This window comes from Gadus morhua, chromosome 13 (assembly GCF_902167405.1).
Source record: "Gadus morhua chromosome 13, gadMor3.0, whole genome shotgun sequence".
Classification (NCBI taxonomy): Eukaryota; Metazoa; Chordata; class Actinopteri; order Gadiformes; family Gadidae; genus Gadus; species Gadus morhua.
The window spans coordinates 6,291,913-6,311,068 of NC_044060.1; the positions used below are offsets into that span (position 1 = coordinate 6,291,913).

Below are 19,156 nucleotides of genomic sequence, written 5' to 3' on the forward strand. Positions count from 1 at the left end.
ATGGAGACAGGGGGCTTGCCTGGCAGGGGGGCTCGCCTGCCTCTGACCCATGAGCAAGAACACCCTCCTAATCCAACCCTTCGCTGTGTTTCCAGCAGGTTCCCTGGGGAGTCCAAATATCCAACAATGCTCCCTGGTCTGACTCAGCCCCCCTGGTCTCCCCTAGCCCCCTGCCCCCCCCCCCCCCCCCCCCTCCCCCCTGGTCTCTCCCCCAGCCCCCTGCTGAACCCGGGCCAGAGGAGGAACCAGCTCCTCTAACATGTTTTAATCCCTCTGCCTTTATTTGTTTCCTTGTGAGCCGAAGGTTAATTTGCTGATCCTGACTCTTACTGTGTGTCTGCTGGCTGTGATTCAGAGCCAAGCCCTGTGCTGCCGCCACCGCTGCTATAAGTGACTACGGAAGTGGAGCTGGGCTGAGCAGGAAACTGGGAGGACAACTTCCTGTTATGTAAAAATACATTAAGGGGCCCGGTCCTCCACCAATCAGCCGTCAGGTGAGAGGAGCGGAAGGCGAGGTCTCTGCTCTCACAGTGGGTCATCATCAGGCGGAGCGCGACGCTAACCTACTGGGGGAGATAGCGTCTCCCAGTTAGAATGTCAGCAGCGATGGGTGCTGATGGCTCCTAGCCTCCTCTGATGGCTCCTAGTCTCCTACCCTCCTACCCTCTGATGGATCCTAGCCTCCTCTTGGCAGCAGTACATGAAGTGGGGGAATCCACACTAATATGAAATGCTGCTGCATTGTGGGTTTTGCGCATTACTGAGGATATAAATGCCAGCATCCTGTCAGGGAGCAGAGAGCAGAAGGTGCTCTAAATATTTTTTTACTTTAAAACTCATAAAGACAATCCTTAATTTAAGACTATTTGAGAATCCCCGATGATGGGTTAAATAACGTGGACTCAACTATGAACGGAAAAAGAATTAAAAGCAGTGTTACATTCCTTATTAATATTATATTATGTTGAGTTCATAGAGAATATCTACAAAGTAGATTGAATCCCGTGAGTTCTCAATCCCGGCGCTAGCACGTACATCGCTACGCACGTCGATGGTCACTCACAGAGCTCGGCCTATGGTAAAGTTATGGTTGGACGTCGACGCAACGTAAATGCGGAGCCGGGATGAGGAAGCGCGTAAACACTGGAGCTCTGCGCGTAAACACTGGGCTCTGCGCGCAACCAGGGCGACAGACGCGCCCTCGGCATCGGACGAGGCTGACGCGCTCAGCCGATGAGAAACGCTCTCATCCCCGCGGAGGGTGGCTAGTTATGTGGAACCACACCGACTAGTTTTCGGATAATCTTTTCCCAACAGGTTGTTTGGATATTTTCTCCCGTCAAACATTGTTACTTATGAATCGGAGCGGATGTGGGCAGTGATCTGTGGCTCACAATGAACACAGGTAAGATTTGGCCACTTTCAGTCCACTCGGATTATTCTGATCCACCGGCATTCTCCTGATCCGGTACCGGTGTTAATTGGTGTTTAGCGGTGTTTCTCGGTGTTACTCGGTGTTGGCCGGTTGTTGGTGGTTAATGTTGGATAAAACGTGTGTTCGTGTGTCTTTTCGAAACGTATGGAGAAGGCTGGGAATACTTGTACTAGGACGTTATACATAATGATCAAGCGGTTCCCATCTATGTTAGTTATGTCGAGCAAATGCAATTATTTTATGGTATTACGTTATTATTACAGAGGTATTTGTTTGTATTTATTGTCTTGGTGAAATGTTCATGCATGTTCATGATTTTGTATTAAATTGCCTGCATTTGTTTTTTCAGTTACTATTTTGGGTTTTTAGCTTTTCGTTTTTAGTAGGCTTCATCATCGTGTTTGTTTGTGTATCCTCTAAATCCATATAAACGAGCTTGTATTGTTTTCTGACCTTGTGCTTTACTCCTTTCCCATATTGTCAGAGGCTAGTTGTAAAAATAGTCTGAAAAGGTCTCCTCTGCCTGAATCACAGGAAGTGAGTCAGGGAAATCCCTTAAAGTTGAATGTTTTGTTCTTGGGGTTAGGTACTTTAAACCAAAGTACCCTAAAAGACAAGTATACTTTTTCATTTGAACAAAAAGCATGAAAAGTGCTCCATAAAAGCATTTCCATTATAGCGCTGACTGCCATATAGGTTAACACATAATAATGAAATTAAAATACGGAAAAAGCCCAAAAAGGCTGAAGAGTGAAATGATTAACTGATGATTGACATCTGTTTTAATTTGATGTTTTTTTGTCAAACATGACCTTACTACCTCTTCCTCTTCCTGTGCGACGGGTTCAGGCAACGCCAAGCCTCCTGTGGCTCCCAAACCCGCGCTCCGTGGTGCGGCCGGATTCGGACTAGCCTCTCCCCTCCTGCCCAGAGCCGGCTCCTCCACAGCGAAAGGTCCCAAACCGGCAGTGGCCCCAAAACCCAGGGTCCGGCAGGACCGCGACCCCAGAGAGGCAGAGTGCTGCCCCGACCAGAAGACCTGTCCTAATGGCGGCCCTCGGGCCCCGGACCGGGGGAGCGGGTCGCAGCACTGGGCTGGAGCCCGAGGGGAGGTCAGAGCAAAACCGGACCCCCATGTCCAGGACCTCCTCTCAGAGGTCATGGACCTCAGAGAGAGAGACCCGGGGAACGCCTCCCCGGCGCCAGACGCAGGCGGGGAATCAGCCGAGCGAGCGCCAGAGGACGATACGATGCAGGGCGGCGGCGAGGGATGGCGGTCGACCGACGCCAGCGCTCTCCGGGACGTGCGGGGGTCTCCGGACTCGCCGGGGGCCAGCCACGCCGGCCTCGTCGCCGGCCCCGCCGCCAGCGTGGAGATGATCGACACGGACACGACGGAGGACCTGACCTCGGAGGGCTGTGACGCCGGCGAGGCCCTGGCCGACACGGACGGCTTCTCCCTGGGGGACTGTTCGTTCTCCGTGGGGGACTGCTCGTTTGAACTGGGGGACGGTTCCTTCGAACTGGGGGACGGTTCCTTCGAACTGGGGGACGGCTCGTACTCCGTCGGGGACTGCTCCTTCGCCAGCGTGGACGAGGAGGAGCTGGCCCTCTCCTCTGTGAGGGGACCAAGGCCTCGGGACAAGGAACCACTTGAAGACGGCCGGGAGGACAGTGAGGTTCGCTGTACAGCAGACCCTTTAAAGGTCAGGGCAGCACAAGACGTGAGACCTGCTAACGGCGACGGCGCTAAGTACATAGCTAATGTACTCAGCGTGGAGTGCAGCCACGGCAGCATACAAGGAGCTGGGAGCATGGGATCCGCTCAGAACCAGAACCGGGTTCTTCTGGAGGTACAGACTAAGCCCGAGCCCAACTACATTTCCTCCGAGGACGTTATTGACGCACGGCAGATACTGATAGATCACAAAGTTGCTCTGTTGTCAAGAAGTCCGGTGATTCAACATAAACACTTACTGGGCGACAGCTCAGTGGCGTTACCCAGGAAGTACCGCTGCATCACAGATAAAGACTCCCCCTTCAGCAGCTGTAGGAACAATGAACCCATAGAGTCTTCCGAGGATCCCCTGGACGTAGATGATGGTGTCGAGGAGGACAAAGACGAGGAAAGGAGACACAACAGGATGAACGTCAAGAGTGATGACCATAAAACCTGGCTCATGAACGCTGCTCTGGACTGCCGTCCGCAGTACAGACTGGTGTCGTTCTCCGTGCCTCCAGACCCGGACACCTCCCTGACTTCCTCCGTCTCTGAGGGTCAGCTCACGTCCCCGCAAGCCTTGTACGGGGTCCGAGACGAGGACACCGGAGGCCGACACGCGGTGCCGTTCCTGGACGACACCACGGACACGGAGCAGGACCTGAGCGAGGAGCACGTCTACGAGGAGACGGGGCCGGACCTGGGGGAAGGCCCTCCCCTGGAGAGGAGGTCTGTGGGGCCGGGCCCGCCGCCATTCTCAAGGCCCCGCCTCTTAGACCCAGCGGCCCCGGCCCTGACCAGCAGCCCCATGCTGGGCCCCGTGCGAGCCAGGTGCTACCCCCGACCGCCCGGCCTGTCCCTCTACCCCCGCTCCGTCTCCGTGGAGGGGCAGGAGCTGACCCTGCGTCGGTGTCAGGAGCGAGACGCCGCCTCCAGGGAGCCGGGGGACGACGGGCTCTTCCTCTCCCACGCCTTCGGATCTTCCGGGAGCTTCTCCCGCTGCCCGCCTCGACCAATCAGCGGCCTGGCCACGCCCACGTCCCTGCTGGACATCCCTCCTCCGTTTGAGCTGGCCTGCATCACCAAGAGGCCGCTCACCAAGAGCTCCCCCTCGCTGCACACGGACGGGGAGAACAACAAGAAGAAGTCCTCCATCAAACGCTTCCTGATGCTCAAGTTCAGGAAGAAGTCGTCCGACAGGAAGCCCGCGGCGGACCTCCCCTCGCCCTCCTCCAGGTCCTCCTCCGAGTCCATCAACCACCTGACCGGCCGGTCCCTGGAGGCGGAGCGGAACGCCCTGAGCCACTTCTCTCTGGTCAACGTCTGCTCCTCCGGCTCCCCTCGCAGCGCCGCCAGGCTCCTCCCCCCGCTGGCGTCCTACGGCGAGGGGCAGCGCGACCGCCGCTCGCTGGCGTTCCTGAGCCGCAGCGTGATCCGCGTGGAGTCCTTCGAGGAGCGCTCCCGTGGCCCCCTGGTGGCGCTGGCGCTGACCAAGCCCCGCTCCATCTCCTTCCCCAGCGCCGACTCCGCCTCCGACTACGAGAACGTGCCCCCGCTCAGCTCGGACTACGAGAACGTCTCGGTGCCCCACCCGCCGCCGCTCGGCCCCGAGACCTTCCCCGAGTTCTTCGAGCGGCCGTGGCGGGCGCGCTCCACCGCCCACGACACGGACGGCTACGTGGACATGAGCAGCTTCCCAGGGTTCGAGAGGAGGACCCGCGCCCCCCCGGAGGAGACGGAAAGGTACCCTGAAACCGGCCTCTGAGGGGTATCGGATATAACACACTAACAGAGAGGGAGAGAGGGAGGGAGGGGGAGAGGGAGGGAGATGGGGAGGGAGAGAAGGAGGGGGGAGGGCAGAGGGGGTGAGAGAGGGGGGGAAGAGGGAGGGGAGGGTGGAGAGAGGGGGGAGGGAGGAGGATAGGGGGGAAGAGAGGGTGAGAGGGGGGTGAGGGAGGGAGATAGTAGGGGAGGAAGGGGGGAGAGAGGGGGGATGGAGAGAGAGGAGGAGGGAGAGGGAGAGAAGGAGAGGGGGTGAGAGAGTGAGAGAGGGAGGGGGGGAAAGAGGGAGGCAGAGAGAGAGATTGCTGACATAGAGAGATGTGGCTGGAGCCCATGTCGCTGATCCCTTCCTCCTCTTACACAGAATAGCAGCGTTTTATGATGGGTTTTCCACTATGTTGCTCTACTACCCTCGGGGGTAAGGGATTTACAACACGTATCATGGATGCAGGGGGGGGGGGGGGGGGGAGTAGCATCCCTAGGGCCCTGGACCAAGGAAGAGGAGTTAATTCTTATTTATTTCTAGATTACACTATTCTGACACATTTGGTGGCCGTTAAAAGAGGCTCCATCTCCCCTCCACCAAGCTGCTCTTACTCTGAGCTGTGTAGCGCCCCCTGCTCTCAGCCTGCTGTGAAGGCTGAGAGCAGGGGGCGCTACAAAACCATCCCCCTACTGGTTCACTCAGCCGCTATCATGCACACCTCTCAGGATGATTAATAGTCACACGGGGTTCAGAGTTGAGAGTCGCTCCTCCTGTTCTCTAACCAATCAGAGGAGCCGGCGGAGATAGGATCTCTGTGTTGTAGTCAGCAGTTGCTTGGACCAGCGTGGCCGGCCGTGGTTAACATACGGGCGAAGGCTGGACCCACAGCAACCCACCAGCACACGCCTGGGAGCGGTCCAGGCAAAACGCCTGGCCGGAAGTGGAGATATGACACTGAACCATCATGAATCGGCTGTCATATTTAAATATGTACCTTTATTACGCTTCAAATGTCATTCATATGTATCGCATCAATTTTAACGCAATGCACCCAAGATTAATATATATGAATCCTCTCCATTCTGTAGCTGTATCACTACATCAATCCTCTCCATTCTGTAGCTGTATCACTACATCAATCCTCTTCATTCTGTAGCTGTATCACTACATCAATCCTCTCCATTCTGTAGCTGTATCAATTTATATAATCAATCCTCTCCATTCTGTAGCTGTATCACTTTATATAATCAATCCTCTTCATTCTGTAGCTGTATCACTATATATATATGTCATTCCTCTTCATTCTGTAGCTGTATCACTATATATGTCATTCCTCTCCATTCTGTGGCTATATCACTTTATATACCAATCCTCTCCATTCTGTAGCTGTATCACTATATCATCCTCTCCATTCTGTGTCTGTATCACTATTTCTGTATCTATCATGTCCTAGTAAGCGACACTACCACCCCGGTGATAAAGCACTCCACTCTTGGTTTACTGGTATTACTAGATTGCGATTGAAGATTGGACAGAACACTGTTGAAAGAGGCTATCCTTGTAGTGTTCAGAGAGCTGCGCTGCCTCTAACCAGTGAGGAATGGTCCCAGCAGCTCTACGCTGACAGGGTGAACGGGGCACTAAAGACATGAGGCACGGTGTGCTTCTGTGTGTGCTATGGGGCTAATGCCTTAGCCCTTCTGCCCGACGGAGCGCTACACAGCAGCAGGCCTGTGTCCTGTTCCTCCTGTTCCTCTGAGACCCATAGGTTAACGGGTCTGTAGGTTCCTCACGTGGAAGAGGCAGGATGGATGGTGATTGGCTAACCGGGAACTCCCTGTGGTTGTGCTTGGAGGCAAACTATTTCCATATAGTGTTATCTTATAGCTCTGGCTGAGACGTGTTGTATGAGGCTAGCAGATGAAGCTATTAGCATACTCATCAGCCTCTGCTCTGCCCTGCAGACTAGGGGCGAAGAGAGATCCACTGGATCCTCTTTGCCTGGCTGATGAGCATGCTAATATGCTAATCGAATATGCTAATATGCTAATCTGTTAGCATGCTCATCAGCTTCTGCTAACCAGTGACCTGCAGAGGAGCTCATGTGTCTTTAGGTCCTTCTATCAGCATCTCCAGCCTTAGTTTCTTTATATCTTGCTGTAAACGTAGAGTTATTAGGGTGATACGAAGACAGAGGAACATAACCCTTGAAGAGATTTATATGATTTAATTTGTTCTTCTCTGAACCAGCTTTATGTGAAGTATTATTAAATCATTATGCGTCGTAACACTGAGCCACTGGGCCGACGGGTGAGGAGGTCTGAGACAGTCTTTCGACGGACAAGGACAGCGTTTGAATTTGGAAAATGCAATATGAATGCTAACACTGCTAGCTGTTCCTTCGTAAGGTAACTGCTGCTGCAGAGGTTTTACCCACAAGGCATTGCTTTTATGCTAATAATTCAGCAGCTTTCGAAGTTTACCTTTCAATATAAGGGCACTGCCTGGCTCCGGTAATACATGAATAAATGTATACAATTTTAATCTCAGCAGGGATTCAGTATTGTATGTACAGTATATATTATGATTATTTTATTGTATGGTTGCAGAACATTAAAGTACAAAGTTAATATCGATAGTGGTCCAAAAGCACATGCCAACACATGCAAATCATTTCTTTCTCACATAACTACATTGGAATTCAAATACATATATTAGAAAATGTGTTCATTTAATTCAAATGGAATCGCTACATTCATTTACAATACATGTATGTTTATAATTCGTCGTACTGTTGGTTTGACCTTTGACCTTTGTGTTTCCCAGTGCCTACACTGAGGCCTACAAGGTGTGCTCCATGGCTGTGGGCCCCCCTGCTGGCCTGGAGGGCCTGGGGGGCGCCGAGGGACCGGACCCCGGACAGACGTCTGAGGACGAGGACAGAGGGGCCGACGGCAATTATGACCGACCGGTTTGTACTCAGCCTCCACCTGTAGAGCGGACCTCAGCCTCCACCTATAGAGCAGACCTCAGCCTCCACCTATAGAGCAGACCACAGCCTCCACCTGTAGAGCAGACCTCAGCCTCCACCTGTAGAGCAGACCACAGCCTCCACCTATAGAGCAGTCCTCAGCCTCCACCTATAGAGCAGACCACAGCCTCCACCTATAGAGCAGTCCTCAGCCTCCACCTATAGAGCAGACCACAGCCTCCACCTATAGAGCAGTCCTCAGCTTCCACCTATAGAGCAGACCACAGCCTCCACCTATAGAGCAGACCACAGCCTCCACCTGTAGAGCAGTCCTCAGCCTCCACCTATAGAGCAGACCTCAGCCTCCACCTGTAGAGCAGACCTCAGCCTCCACCTGTAGAGCAGACCACAGCCTCCACCTATAGAGCAGTCCTCAGCCTCCACCTATAGAGCAGACCACAGCCTCCACCTATAGAGCAGTCCTCAGCCTCCACCTATAGAGCAGACCACAGCCTCCACCTATAGAGCAGTCCTCAGCTTCCACCTATAGAGCAGACCACAGCCTCCACCTATAGAGCAGACCACAGCCTCCACCTATAGAGCAGACCTCAGCCTCCACCTATAGAGCAGACCTCAGCCTCCACCTATAGAGCAGACCACAGCCTCCACCTATAGAGCAGACCTCAGCCTCCACCTATAGAGCAGACCACAGCCTCCACCTATAGAGCAGACCTCAGCCTCCACCTATAGAGCAGACCTCAGCCTCCACCTGTAGAGCAGACCACAGCCTCCACCTGTAGAGCAGACCTCAGCCTCCACCTATAGAGCAGACCTCAGCCTCCACCTACAGAGCGGTACTCAGCCTCCACCTGTAGAGCAGACCTCAGCCTCCACCTACAGAGCAGTCCTCAGCCTCCACCTGTAGAGCAGACCTCAGCCTCCACCTATAGAGCAGACCTCAGCCTCCACCTGTAGAGCAGACCACAGCCTCCACCTATAGAGCAGACCTCAGCCTCCACCTATAGAGCAGACCTCAGCCTCCACCTGTAGAGCAGACCTCAGCCTCCACCTGTAGAGCAGACCTCAGCCTCCACCTGTAGAGCAGACCTCAGCCTCCACCTGTAGAGCAGATCTCAGCCTCCACCTGTAGAGCAGACCTCAGTCTCCAGAACACCAATAGAGCGGTACTTATACTACTAATACTAATTAAACACCCTTTGTTTAGCCTGATGGCCGCTCCAGAGCCTTCTACATCGCCAAAGAGCTGATGGACACAGAGAGACTGTGAGTAAATGCTTACTTTCCTTCTACTAATTAAAACATACAGTATTCCACTGTAGTGGAAGGGCTTTTTGTTAATCCCTTGTTCCTCTGCCCACAGGCACGTGAAGGCACTCAAGCAACTGCAGGAAGTAAGTGTTGTGTGTATGTTCTTTATTGTTACTGCCTCAGAGCTGCGTTGAGAGAGGCGATCCTCACCAACGATCGAGGCTGAGGTCCCAGTCTGCAGCCCTCAGGGCATGTGGGGCAGACCCTTCTCTCCACCAGCTTGTTGTGGTCAGGACTAAACCATGTGGCCTGAAAGGAACGGAGAGCAGTTATGGAAAATAGGCTCATTTGAATGAGTGTGTTTGTTTGTCTTTATGTGGGCTCAAACGTGTGTGTATGTATGTGTGCATTTGTGTGTGTGTGTGTGTGTGTGTGTGTGTGTGTGTGTGTGTGTGTGTGTGTGTGTGTGTGTGTGTGTGTGTGTGTGTGTGTGTGTGTGTGTGTGTGTGTGTGTGTGCGTGTGTGTGTACCTACGTGTGTATCCAGTGTTCATGCATGTTCGTGTGTGTGTGTGTGTGTGTGTGTGGGGGGGGGGGGGTTGTGTGTGTGCGTGTGTGTGACTGCATGAACATGTATGTGTGTGTGTGTGTGTGTGTTCACATGATGAACAAGTCAATTGATATCATTACTCAAGTCATCCCTGATATCATCTGATTGGCCCACTACGTGCAGCGGGGGAGGGGAAATGACTTGGGCTCATCACATGACCGCCTCCATTTTGGAAGCACAGGAGCGGTGGAATGTTGGTCATTATGCTGTAGTAACAGTTTGGGACTTTGTTCAGTCATTATGCCAACAACCCAGAACCCCAGAACCTTAGAACCCAGAACCCCAAAACCCAAGAACCATAGAACCCAGAACCAAGAGTCCAAGAACATAGAGTACTAGAACCAAGAACCCTATAAACTAGAACCGCTGAACCAAGAACCCTCAACCAAGAACCCTGAACCAAGACATCAAAACCCCAGACCCCAGACCCCTAGAACCCAACCCCCCCAAGCACTGTACTCACCCCAGATCACCCTCCGTGCGTCAGGACTTCCGGGAGGCGGTGTGCTCAGCGGTGGGGGCCGACGGGGAGAGGGTCCTGGGGGACGAGAGGCTGAGGGAGATCCTCACCGACCTGCCCGACGTCTATAGCCTGCACCGCAGGATCCTGGGCGAGCTGGAGGACCGGCTCAGACACTGGTACAGCCTGGACACCCTCCGCAGAGACACACACACAGTGACACACACACACACAGAGACGGAGACACACGTGCACACACACACACACACACACACACACACACACACACACATCCGTGCACATACATTCATTCAGGTACACACATACACACCACATGAAATACACACAGGCATGGAGAGACATAAATCATCCCACGCCACGTTTATCTTTTCACACGTTCCAGTGAATAAACACATTAATGCTTCTCAGCTAAGCTACATCTGTCTCACCCACTCCCCTCTCCCTCTCCCTCTCTCTCTCTCCAACTCTCCCTCTCACGCTCCAGGGAGGAGAGCCAGAGCATTGCTGACGTCATCCTGTCCAAGAAGGCGGACTTCTTCGTCTTCACCACCTTCATCGGTCACTACGACCGCAGCGTCAGCCTATTGGAGGACAGCTGCCGGAGTTCTCCCGCCTTCGCTGCCCTCGTGAGCCAGTTTGAGGTAGGAACTAACTCCTCCTCCCCTTAAAGGGGCAGTGTGTGGGACTTAGTGGCCTCTAGTGGTGAGGCGGCAGACTGCAACCAGCAGAATCCCCCCCCTCACCCTCCCTCTCCACATCTACGTTGTCCTGTGTTGCGTGAGGTGTCCTGTATTGGGCTGTACAGTGGAAGGTGTCCTGAACTGTCCTGTACTGGCCTGTGTTGTGTAAGGTTTCCTGTAGTGGCCTGTATTGTGGAAGGTGTTCTATAAGGTGTCCTGTACTGGCCTGTACTGGTCTGTATTGTGGAAAGTGTCCTGTACTGCCCTGTACTGTGTGAGGTGGCATGTACTGGCCTGTACTGTATTGTGCAAGGTGTCTTGTACTGGCCTGTGTTGTTGAATGTTCCAGTAGGTAACTCCAAAATGATGTTATTGTGTATGTGAGCATCGAGTAGCCAACTGTGGAGTGATGAGGTTCCTTGATGGATTTATAAATTGCCTTAGTTATTTAGTCGGTAAAACTATAGTGCACAGCTAACGGTCATAAGTCTTAAATGAACAACGGGTCCTCTCCAGAGAAGTTGGTTGGTTCTGGGCTGCCGTAGAAACATCCTCCCCATGTAGACATAAAGGCTCATTCTAATTTACCTAAAACATCATTCTTATTTTCAGGGGATTATACACTAATTAAAACAAACATGAATATTTTAATCCGTTTCTGCCAAGTCTCTAGATGCAACTAAATACTACACACTCTTAAGATATTCAGCATAAGAACAATTAATTTAGACTCAACCAAGCATGAAAGGGTATATGCTTAAATGATTGAACAACGATCGCATATCTCTATATCTCACTTCTTCTCTTTTCCAATACCCTTTCGTTGTAAAAGCTGTGTGTGCATGCAAGTGTGTATGCTTGCATGTGTGTGTGTGTGTGTGTGCGCGCCCATGTGTGTGTGTGTCTGTGTGTGTCCGTCTGTCTGTTCTGTATATCTGTACGAGTTGTGTCCAGTTATCTGTTGTGTTGATGTCGGCGTTGTGGTGATGGTGTTCTCTTGGTCAGCAGCAGAGTGTGGCGTGTGAAGGCGTGTCTCTGAAACATCAGCTCCTCAGAGTCATCGTCCGTGTGGCTCAGTACCGCATGCTGCTGACCGGTGAGTCCCCGTCCATCACTGTACAGTACACCGTAACCACGGCGACCAGTCCACACCCACTGTACAGTACAACGTTACCACAGCGACCAGTCCACACCCACTGTACAGTACACCGTAACCACGGTGACCAGTCTACACCCACTGTGCAGTACACCGTTACCATGGCGACCAGTCCACACACACTGTACAGTACACCGTAACCACGGCAACCAGTCCACACCCACTGTACAGTACACCGTAACCACGGCGACCTGTCCACACCCACTGTACAGTACCATGTAACCACGGCGACCTGTCAGTCAACTGTACAGTACAACATAACCACGGTGACCTGTCACTCTCAACTGTACAGTCCAACGTAACCACGGCGACCTGTCACTCTCAACTGTACAGTACAACGTAACCATGGTGACCTGTCACTCTCAACTGTACAGTACAACATAACCATGTTGATCTGTCACTCTCAACTGTACAGTACAACGTAACCATGGTGACCTGTCACTCTCAACTGTTTCTCTTGTAAATGGAGTTCCGTTTCCACTTCCTGTCCAGATTACCTCAACAACCTGCGGCCGGACTCGAAGGAGTATGAGGACAGCCAAGGTACTTGAGGAGTCCTCTGGTCCTAGACCGTCACAGGGTGTAATCGTTGTCTTGGTAACTGGCTCGGTGTTCATAGACCATAGATGTTCCCTGTGAACACTGTGTAAGAGTGTTGTTCATGAGAACAAGGACCTCACCAGGACAGCAGACCCCAGGTCAGATTCAGCTCACACCTCTGAGCAGAGACCCAGCCACACACTGGGAGGGTAGACAGAGGAGCTCTGTTCTCCAGTGGGGAGAACCTTCCTCTCTGAGAACCAATGAAGCATCAACTCCTCTCATGTTGTCACAACTCGTTCTGACTCTCTCTGTCTCTCTGTCTCTCTGTCTCTCTCTCTCTCTCTCTCTCTCTCTCTCTCTCTCTCTCTCTCTCTCTCTCTCTCTCTCTCTCTCTCTCTCTCTCTCTCTCTCTCTCTCTCTCTCTCTCTCTCTCTCTCTCTGTGTCTCTCTCTCTCTGTGTGTCTCTCTCTCTCAGCTGCGGTGGCAGTAGTGTCCGACATTGCTGACCAGGCTAATGACAGTTTGCAGAATGGAGTGAGTACCTGAAGTACAGCCTGTGGTTTAACACATCTGTCCGTCAGTGTCTCTGTTTCAATGTGACTTCTCCCCCCCTCTCTGATTGGTTGTTGTCCCTCCTCCCTCTCTGATTGGTTGATGTCCCTCCTCCCTCTCTGATTGGTTGATGTCCCTCCTCCCTCTCTGATTGGTTGATGTCCCTCCCTCCCTCTCTGATTGGTCGATTTCCCCAGGAGAATGTTCTGCGTCTGGTCAACATCGAGTACAGCGTCCGCGGTCAGAAGGACCTCCTGCGGCCTGGCAGGGTAGGTCTGGACCCCCCCCCCCCCCCCCCCCCCTCTTACTGTACCCCCCCCCCCCACCCCCCCTCTTAGTGCACTGTCCCCCACCCTCTCACCCCCCCAGCCCCCCTCTTAGTGTATCTGACAGCTCAGGAGGGATCGTGGACCCTGTCTGAGGTTCTCTCATTGTCCCCAGGTCTTCATCAAGGAGGGCACCCTGATGAAGGTCAGCCGGAAGAGCTCACAGCCTCGCCACCTGTTTCTGGTAAGCTCACTTCCTGTCTGCCGTCACTTCCTGTTTACTGTGGTCCTCCTGTCATCCAGCGATGCATTCATGGACAAGAAACACACTGCTTCTGCTTTTATCATTCCCACAATATAGTTATGAAAGCTTTGTAATGCCTGAAGAAGTGTGTTTGTGAAGTCTGTTCACAGACTCCCTCACTTCAGACGCGTTCTGGTGAAGGGTCGTTAAGCCTTTTGTTTTCATGCTCCTTCAACACCCTTATGACCTTTATCACCAGCAGACGGCTTGTGAAGTTCACTCAGCTTCCAGGAGTCAGCCCTCGATGAGGCCCGAAAAAGCAATTTCAGAAAATCATATAAAACCATCTCTTAAGGAGCTCTGACTTTACAGTGTATTAATATGTAAAACTTTATATAATATGGGCCTTTCATTGGTCGAAGAGATCCTTATGATTCCCTTTGTAATAATCATGTTCATGATGTGTTAGCGTTTGATTAATCGTCTAAGTAAATTATTCTTTGGGAATCATTCGTTCCTGATTACCGATTAATAAGTTATTAATAAGTTAACGATTAATCAGAATCCGAATCCGAATTCTTTATTGTCATTGCAGAAAGTGCAATGAAATTGGGGAAGAGGCTCTCAAAATAATAATCAGTACTACGTAGAAAGTGTCCATGCAATGAGCTACGGCATCATTGTAGAAATTCCACCATGATGTGCCTCTTCTCAATGTTCTCTCTCATACTCATATCTGACCCTTAACCGGACCTGAGAGTTGAAGTCTCCTCCTTTTGTTGGCGCTATAACTCCTCACCCGCACGCTTCCTCCTCAAACCCTGCCTGGTGACATCAGCCTCATGGATAAGAGCATGGATCTATTATGTCTGACGGTCCTGGGATTTGTTCCTGGGTTGTTCCTATGACTCCAGACCTATTGAGGGCCAGCTTCCTGACAGGATGTAGCAGTCTCCTGGCTTCCTGTGCCAACCGTACAGACGGCACAGGGAGGGTCCACAGTAGCCCTCTGACGATTGGCCGGCTCGTTATGACATAATGAGTTCTTCACCCCCTCGGGCTGAGCTGACGGAGGCCCTGAGATTGGTGACATGGGTGTGTGTGTGTGTGTGTGTGTGTGTGTGTGTGTGTGTGTGTGTGTGTGTGTGTTTTGGTCTCCAAGGCAGCACTGTGTGTGTGTTCTTCTTCAAAGCAGCCCTGTGTGTGTGTGTTGTTCTCCAAGGCAGCACGTGTGTGTGTGTGTGTGTTGTTCTCAAAGGCAGCACGGTGTGTGTGTGTGTGTGTGTTTTGTTCTCCAAGGCAGCACTGTGTCTGTGTGTCTGTGTGTGTGCGTGTGTGTGTGTTCTCCAAAGCAGCAAGGTGTGTGTGTGTGTGTGTGTGTGTGTGCGTGTGCATGTGTGTGTTGTTCTCCAAGGCAGCACGGTGTGTGTGTCACGGAGCAGAACACACAGGAACACACATGCCAAGGAAGCTGAGCCAGGGGCAGGAGCTACAGGGAGGGGCAGAGGGCAGAGAAGGTCATCCTTTAGACACGCGCCCATAACGTCCGGTCGGACCCCGGTGGAGCACGTCGTTCTCCTCTATCGGACGGACATCGCTGGGCGGTGGCAGCGCAGTGCTCAGACCCGACAGTATCAGGGAGAGAGCGTAGCTTTGGGGGAACTACAGCCAAGATAAATAACATTAGGATGAATTCCTCTTAGGGCCACAATGTCAGCGTAGTCAGAGGCAGAAAGTGATGTTCGGTGGAGACTCCCTATGAAGCCAGCCCTGCTGGTGTGTTTCTCTGTGGGTCGGCTCCTAAAGGTTTGTCCCAGAGGACAGCATCATTAATGTTGGTGGAAGAACTTCGGTTTGTTCGTCTGCCGAGGAGAATGTTATCCCTGTCCACCAAGTGTCGTTTTGCAAGATCCTAAAAGCAGCAAGAGTAAAATCACAGCCTAACAGCCCATATTTAACTATGCTGTACCTGCAGTCCTTGCCGCCCTCTTCTCCGACCCTTTACTGCCACCAGGTGGTCACTCCCTGTGTCTACAGATGCATGTATTGACCTGTGATCTCTGAAACTTTTATTTACCTCCTCCATCATCCGTGTGGTGCTTCCTGCTGACAGGGGATCTGTGTTTGATTCCAGATGAACGACGTGCTGCTGTACACCTACCCACAGCAGGACGGGAAATACAGACTGAAGGACACTCTCTCCCTCTCTGGGATGAAGGTAGAGCCTCACTCACTCAGCCTATTGATCACCAGCCACTCATCCCCCATATCCTGGAATACTGACCTTAAACATACACGTAAAGACACAAAAGGACACACACACACATACAAACACACTAAATCACTCACTCACTCACTCACTCACTCACTCACTCTGACTGACACTCACTCTCTCACTCACTCACTCACTCCCTCCCTCTGTCACTCACTCACTCACTCACTCACTCACTCACTCACTCACTCACTCACTCACTCACTCACTCACTCACTCACTCACTCACTCACTCACTCACTCACTCACTCACTCACTCACTCACTCACTCACGCACATGGCACAAGATCAAACTCACCTCATTGGCCAGAATGGCAGTCAGCAGGACATGTTTTCACAACCTTGAAGGACTTCGTTTTGGGAGAACTGAAGTTTATATGTTTTTATTCAGAACCTCACTGGTCATGAAGTAAGAAAAGTTACTGGTTTAATGTTACTGGTTCCCAGGTCACCAAACCGAGCTCGGAGGAGACGCATAACGGCCTTAAGATTGAAGTCCAGGACGTGTCCATCAGCCTCTCAGCCAGGTTCCTCTAAACATCTCCACTCCTCAATGTCTCCTCACGCTGCTGTCTACCTTCAACGATGAATACAAACCAGAAATTGACGATTATTATAAAGAACAGTGATTGCTATAAGGGTGTGTTTATACCTTATAGATGAGAGATAGGACTGGTTCTAATGTGTTCCTAATGTTGACCCCTGACCTCAGCTCCAGCAGTGAGAGAGATGACTGGTTCTACACTCTGAGCCGCACCGTGGCGGACCACAGCCGGGGGGCGCCAGCGAGCACGGCCGGCCATGGAGAGGTGAGAAATGACAAGATATGGGAATACATGCTGCATGTTGAACACACACACACACATATATATATATATATATATATATATATATATATATATATAGAAACAGATGATATAGATATAGATAGAAAGATAGATACAGAGAGATAGATGGATAGATAATGTCTATAATATTTTTCTCCATTTTCTTTCTATTTGTGATTGTTTGTGTTTATGTGTGTGTGTGTGCATGTGTGTGTTCATGTGTGTGTTTGCACACGTGCCTGCGTACGTGTGTTGTGCCTACGTCTGTGTGCGTGTGTGCGTGTGTACTTGTTTGTCTGTATGAATGCGTGTGTTTGTGTGTGTGCGTGTTGGTGTGTGTACTTGTTTGTCTGTATGTGTGCGTGCGTGTGTGTGCGCGTGTGTGTGTGTGTGTGTGGCAGGATGAGGACTACCCCGGGGGGGCCCTGGGCGAGCGGCCCCCCAGGCCGGTGTGTGCGTCGCAGGTCCTGATGTGCATGAACTGCACGTGTGACTTTAGCCTGCGTCTGCGCCGGCACCACTGCCACGCCTGTGGGAGGGTGAGGCTCCCATTGGCTCTCCCACTATGACCCGCTCCCATTGGCTCTCCCACTATGACCCGCTCCCATTGGCTCTCCCACTATGACCCGCTCCCATTGGCTCTCCCACTATGACCCGCTCCCATTGGCTCTCCCACTATGACCCGCTCCCATTGGCTCTCCCACTATGACCCGCTCCCATTGGCTCTCCCACACTATGACCCGCTCCCATTGGCTCTCCCACTATGACCCGCTCCCATTGGCTCTCCCACACTATGACCCGCTCCCATTGGCTCCCCCACTATGACCCGCTCCCATTGGCTCCCACACTATGACCCGCTCCCATTGGCTCCCACACTATGACCCGCTCCCATTGGCTCCCACACTATGACCCGCTCCCATTGGCTCCCACACTATGACCCGCTCCCATTGGCTCTCCCACTATGACCCGCTCCCATTGGCTCCACACTATGACCCGCTCCCATTGGCTCTCACATTATGACCCGCTCCTATTGGCTCTCCCACTATGACCCCGCTCCCATTGGCTCTCCCACTATGACCCCGCTCCCATTGGCTCTCACACTATGACCCCGCTCCCATTGGCTCTCCCACTATGACCCTGCTCCCATTGGCTCTCACACTATGACCCCGTTCCCATTGGCTCTAACACTATGACCCGTCGCTCAAACATCTCCTTATAAGGGAGACCGAGACAGCAGCTGAGCTAACAGACATTTACATGAATCACAGAGTGTCACATGACCAGATCAGGGAGGACGACCGCATGACTTTATTACATCATGTAAAAAAAAAAGATTCCACATCCGAAAGTTACAAACTAAAAGAAAAGGGCTTTTCTTTCTATAAAAACAAATACATACTTGAAACTAAAATGAAGGAAAACAATATGAATACGAAACAAGGTGGTAAAAAACGTTTCAGGATCAATGCAAGCGCGATAATATGAAAGGTAACCTTAGGCAGAGTCGTCCGACATTCAACCTTCTTGTTTTGGTCACAGATTGTTTGTCGCAGCTGTTCCAGAAACCGCTGTGCTCTGAAGTACCTGAAGGGTCGGACGGCCAAGGTGTGTGACCACTGCTACAGCCAGCTGCACGCAAGAGGTACCCACTCTCCGCCGCGTCCTCCGGTTAACACCAGAGAACCACTGCTCTCTGCTCTCAGCCCTGCTCGGTCCGTCCTCAGACCCTGTGCTCTCTGTGAGGGACTCAGGGCTTAGTTATGGTTCCACGTTGACGCAACGCAATGACCACGCAGTCGCTTCTTCAACGCAGTTTTGAACCTGTTTTGGTTTAGTTTAGTTTAGTTTATTTGTTTATAGTTTTGTGGACAGTCCCCTTCGAGAAGGAGCAGCTTTAGCCTATTTGGCTAATTTCCAGCTGTAGTCCCCAGACAGTTGTCAGTAGGCAACCTACAATACATAACAGTAAAACAAATAAAAAAAGAAATAAGAAAATAGAAAAGGTTTACGTCAGGTTTATGTCAGAGCACGTATCACAGCCCTTGATGCTGCGCCGAATTGACGGAAGGTTAACATTTTCGGGAGGCGCATGTCAAGCTCTGGTGGTGGATGCAAAGAGGGTCCACAAGGACGTAAGGGGTCCGTAAACCCCCTTGCGTTGCGTCAACGTCCAAGCATACTTTACCCTTCATGTGTCATCAGAGCGGTCCTCAGACCTCATCTTCTCTCTCTGTGTTCAGGGGCTCCTGGATCCGCCTCCTCAGCCCCCACCAGCCCACGCACCGGCCGCTCCAGGCCTCTCTCCGCCGTCTTCCAGAACATTCACCCTCCAAACCTCTGGAGACACCGCAAAGGAACCGCCT

General features: G+C 51.9%; 1 protein-coding gene across 2 annotated transcripts in view; it reads left to right on the forward strand.

Moving 5' to 3' along the window:
- The first annotated feature begins 1,036 nt into the window (after positions 1-1,036).
- Positions 1,037-19,156, forward strand: part of fgd5b (FYVE, RhoGEF and PH domain containing 5b) — a 22,015-nt gene continuing 3,895 nt past the window's right edge. Inside the window, exons 1-18 of one of the 2 annotated variants that reach the window (XM_030373673.1) lie at positions 1,037-1,405; positions 2,285-4,898; positions 7,750-7,894; positions 9,120-9,178; positions 9,276-9,306; positions 10,260-10,411; positions 10,738-10,894; positions 11,942-12,029; positions 12,582-12,632; positions 13,108-13,166; positions 13,382-13,453; positions 13,626-13,694; positions 15,829-15,912; positions 16,414-16,493; positions 16,679-16,775; positions 17,195-17,332; positions 18,333-18,435; positions 19,034-19,156. The exon at positions 19,034-19,156 is cut by the window's right edge and continues 11 nt beyond it. In XM_030373673.1, the coding sequence (XP_030229533.1) occupies positions 1,396-1,405; positions 2,285-4,898; positions 7,750-7,894; positions 9,120-9,178; positions 9,276-9,306; positions 10,260-10,411; positions 10,738-10,894; positions 11,942-12,029; positions 12,582-12,632; positions 13,108-13,166; positions 13,382-13,453; positions 13,626-13,694; positions 15,829-15,912; positions 16,414-16,493; positions 16,679-16,775; positions 17,195-17,332; positions 18,333-18,435; positions 19,034-19,156 (4,132 nt within the window). In that variant the 5' untranslated portion in view covers positions 1,037-1,395. The remainder of the gene's footprint in view (positions 1,406-2,284; positions 4,899-7,749; positions 7,895-9,119; positions 9,179-9,275; positions 9,307-10,259; positions 10,412-10,737; positions 10,895-11,941; positions 12,030-12,581; positions 12,633-13,107; positions 13,167-13,381; positions 13,454-13,625; positions 13,695-15,828; positions 15,913-16,413; positions 16,494-16,678; positions 16,776-17,194; positions 17,333-18,332; positions 18,436-19,033) is intronic. The other variant, XM_030373674.1, reaches the window with a different exon arrangement.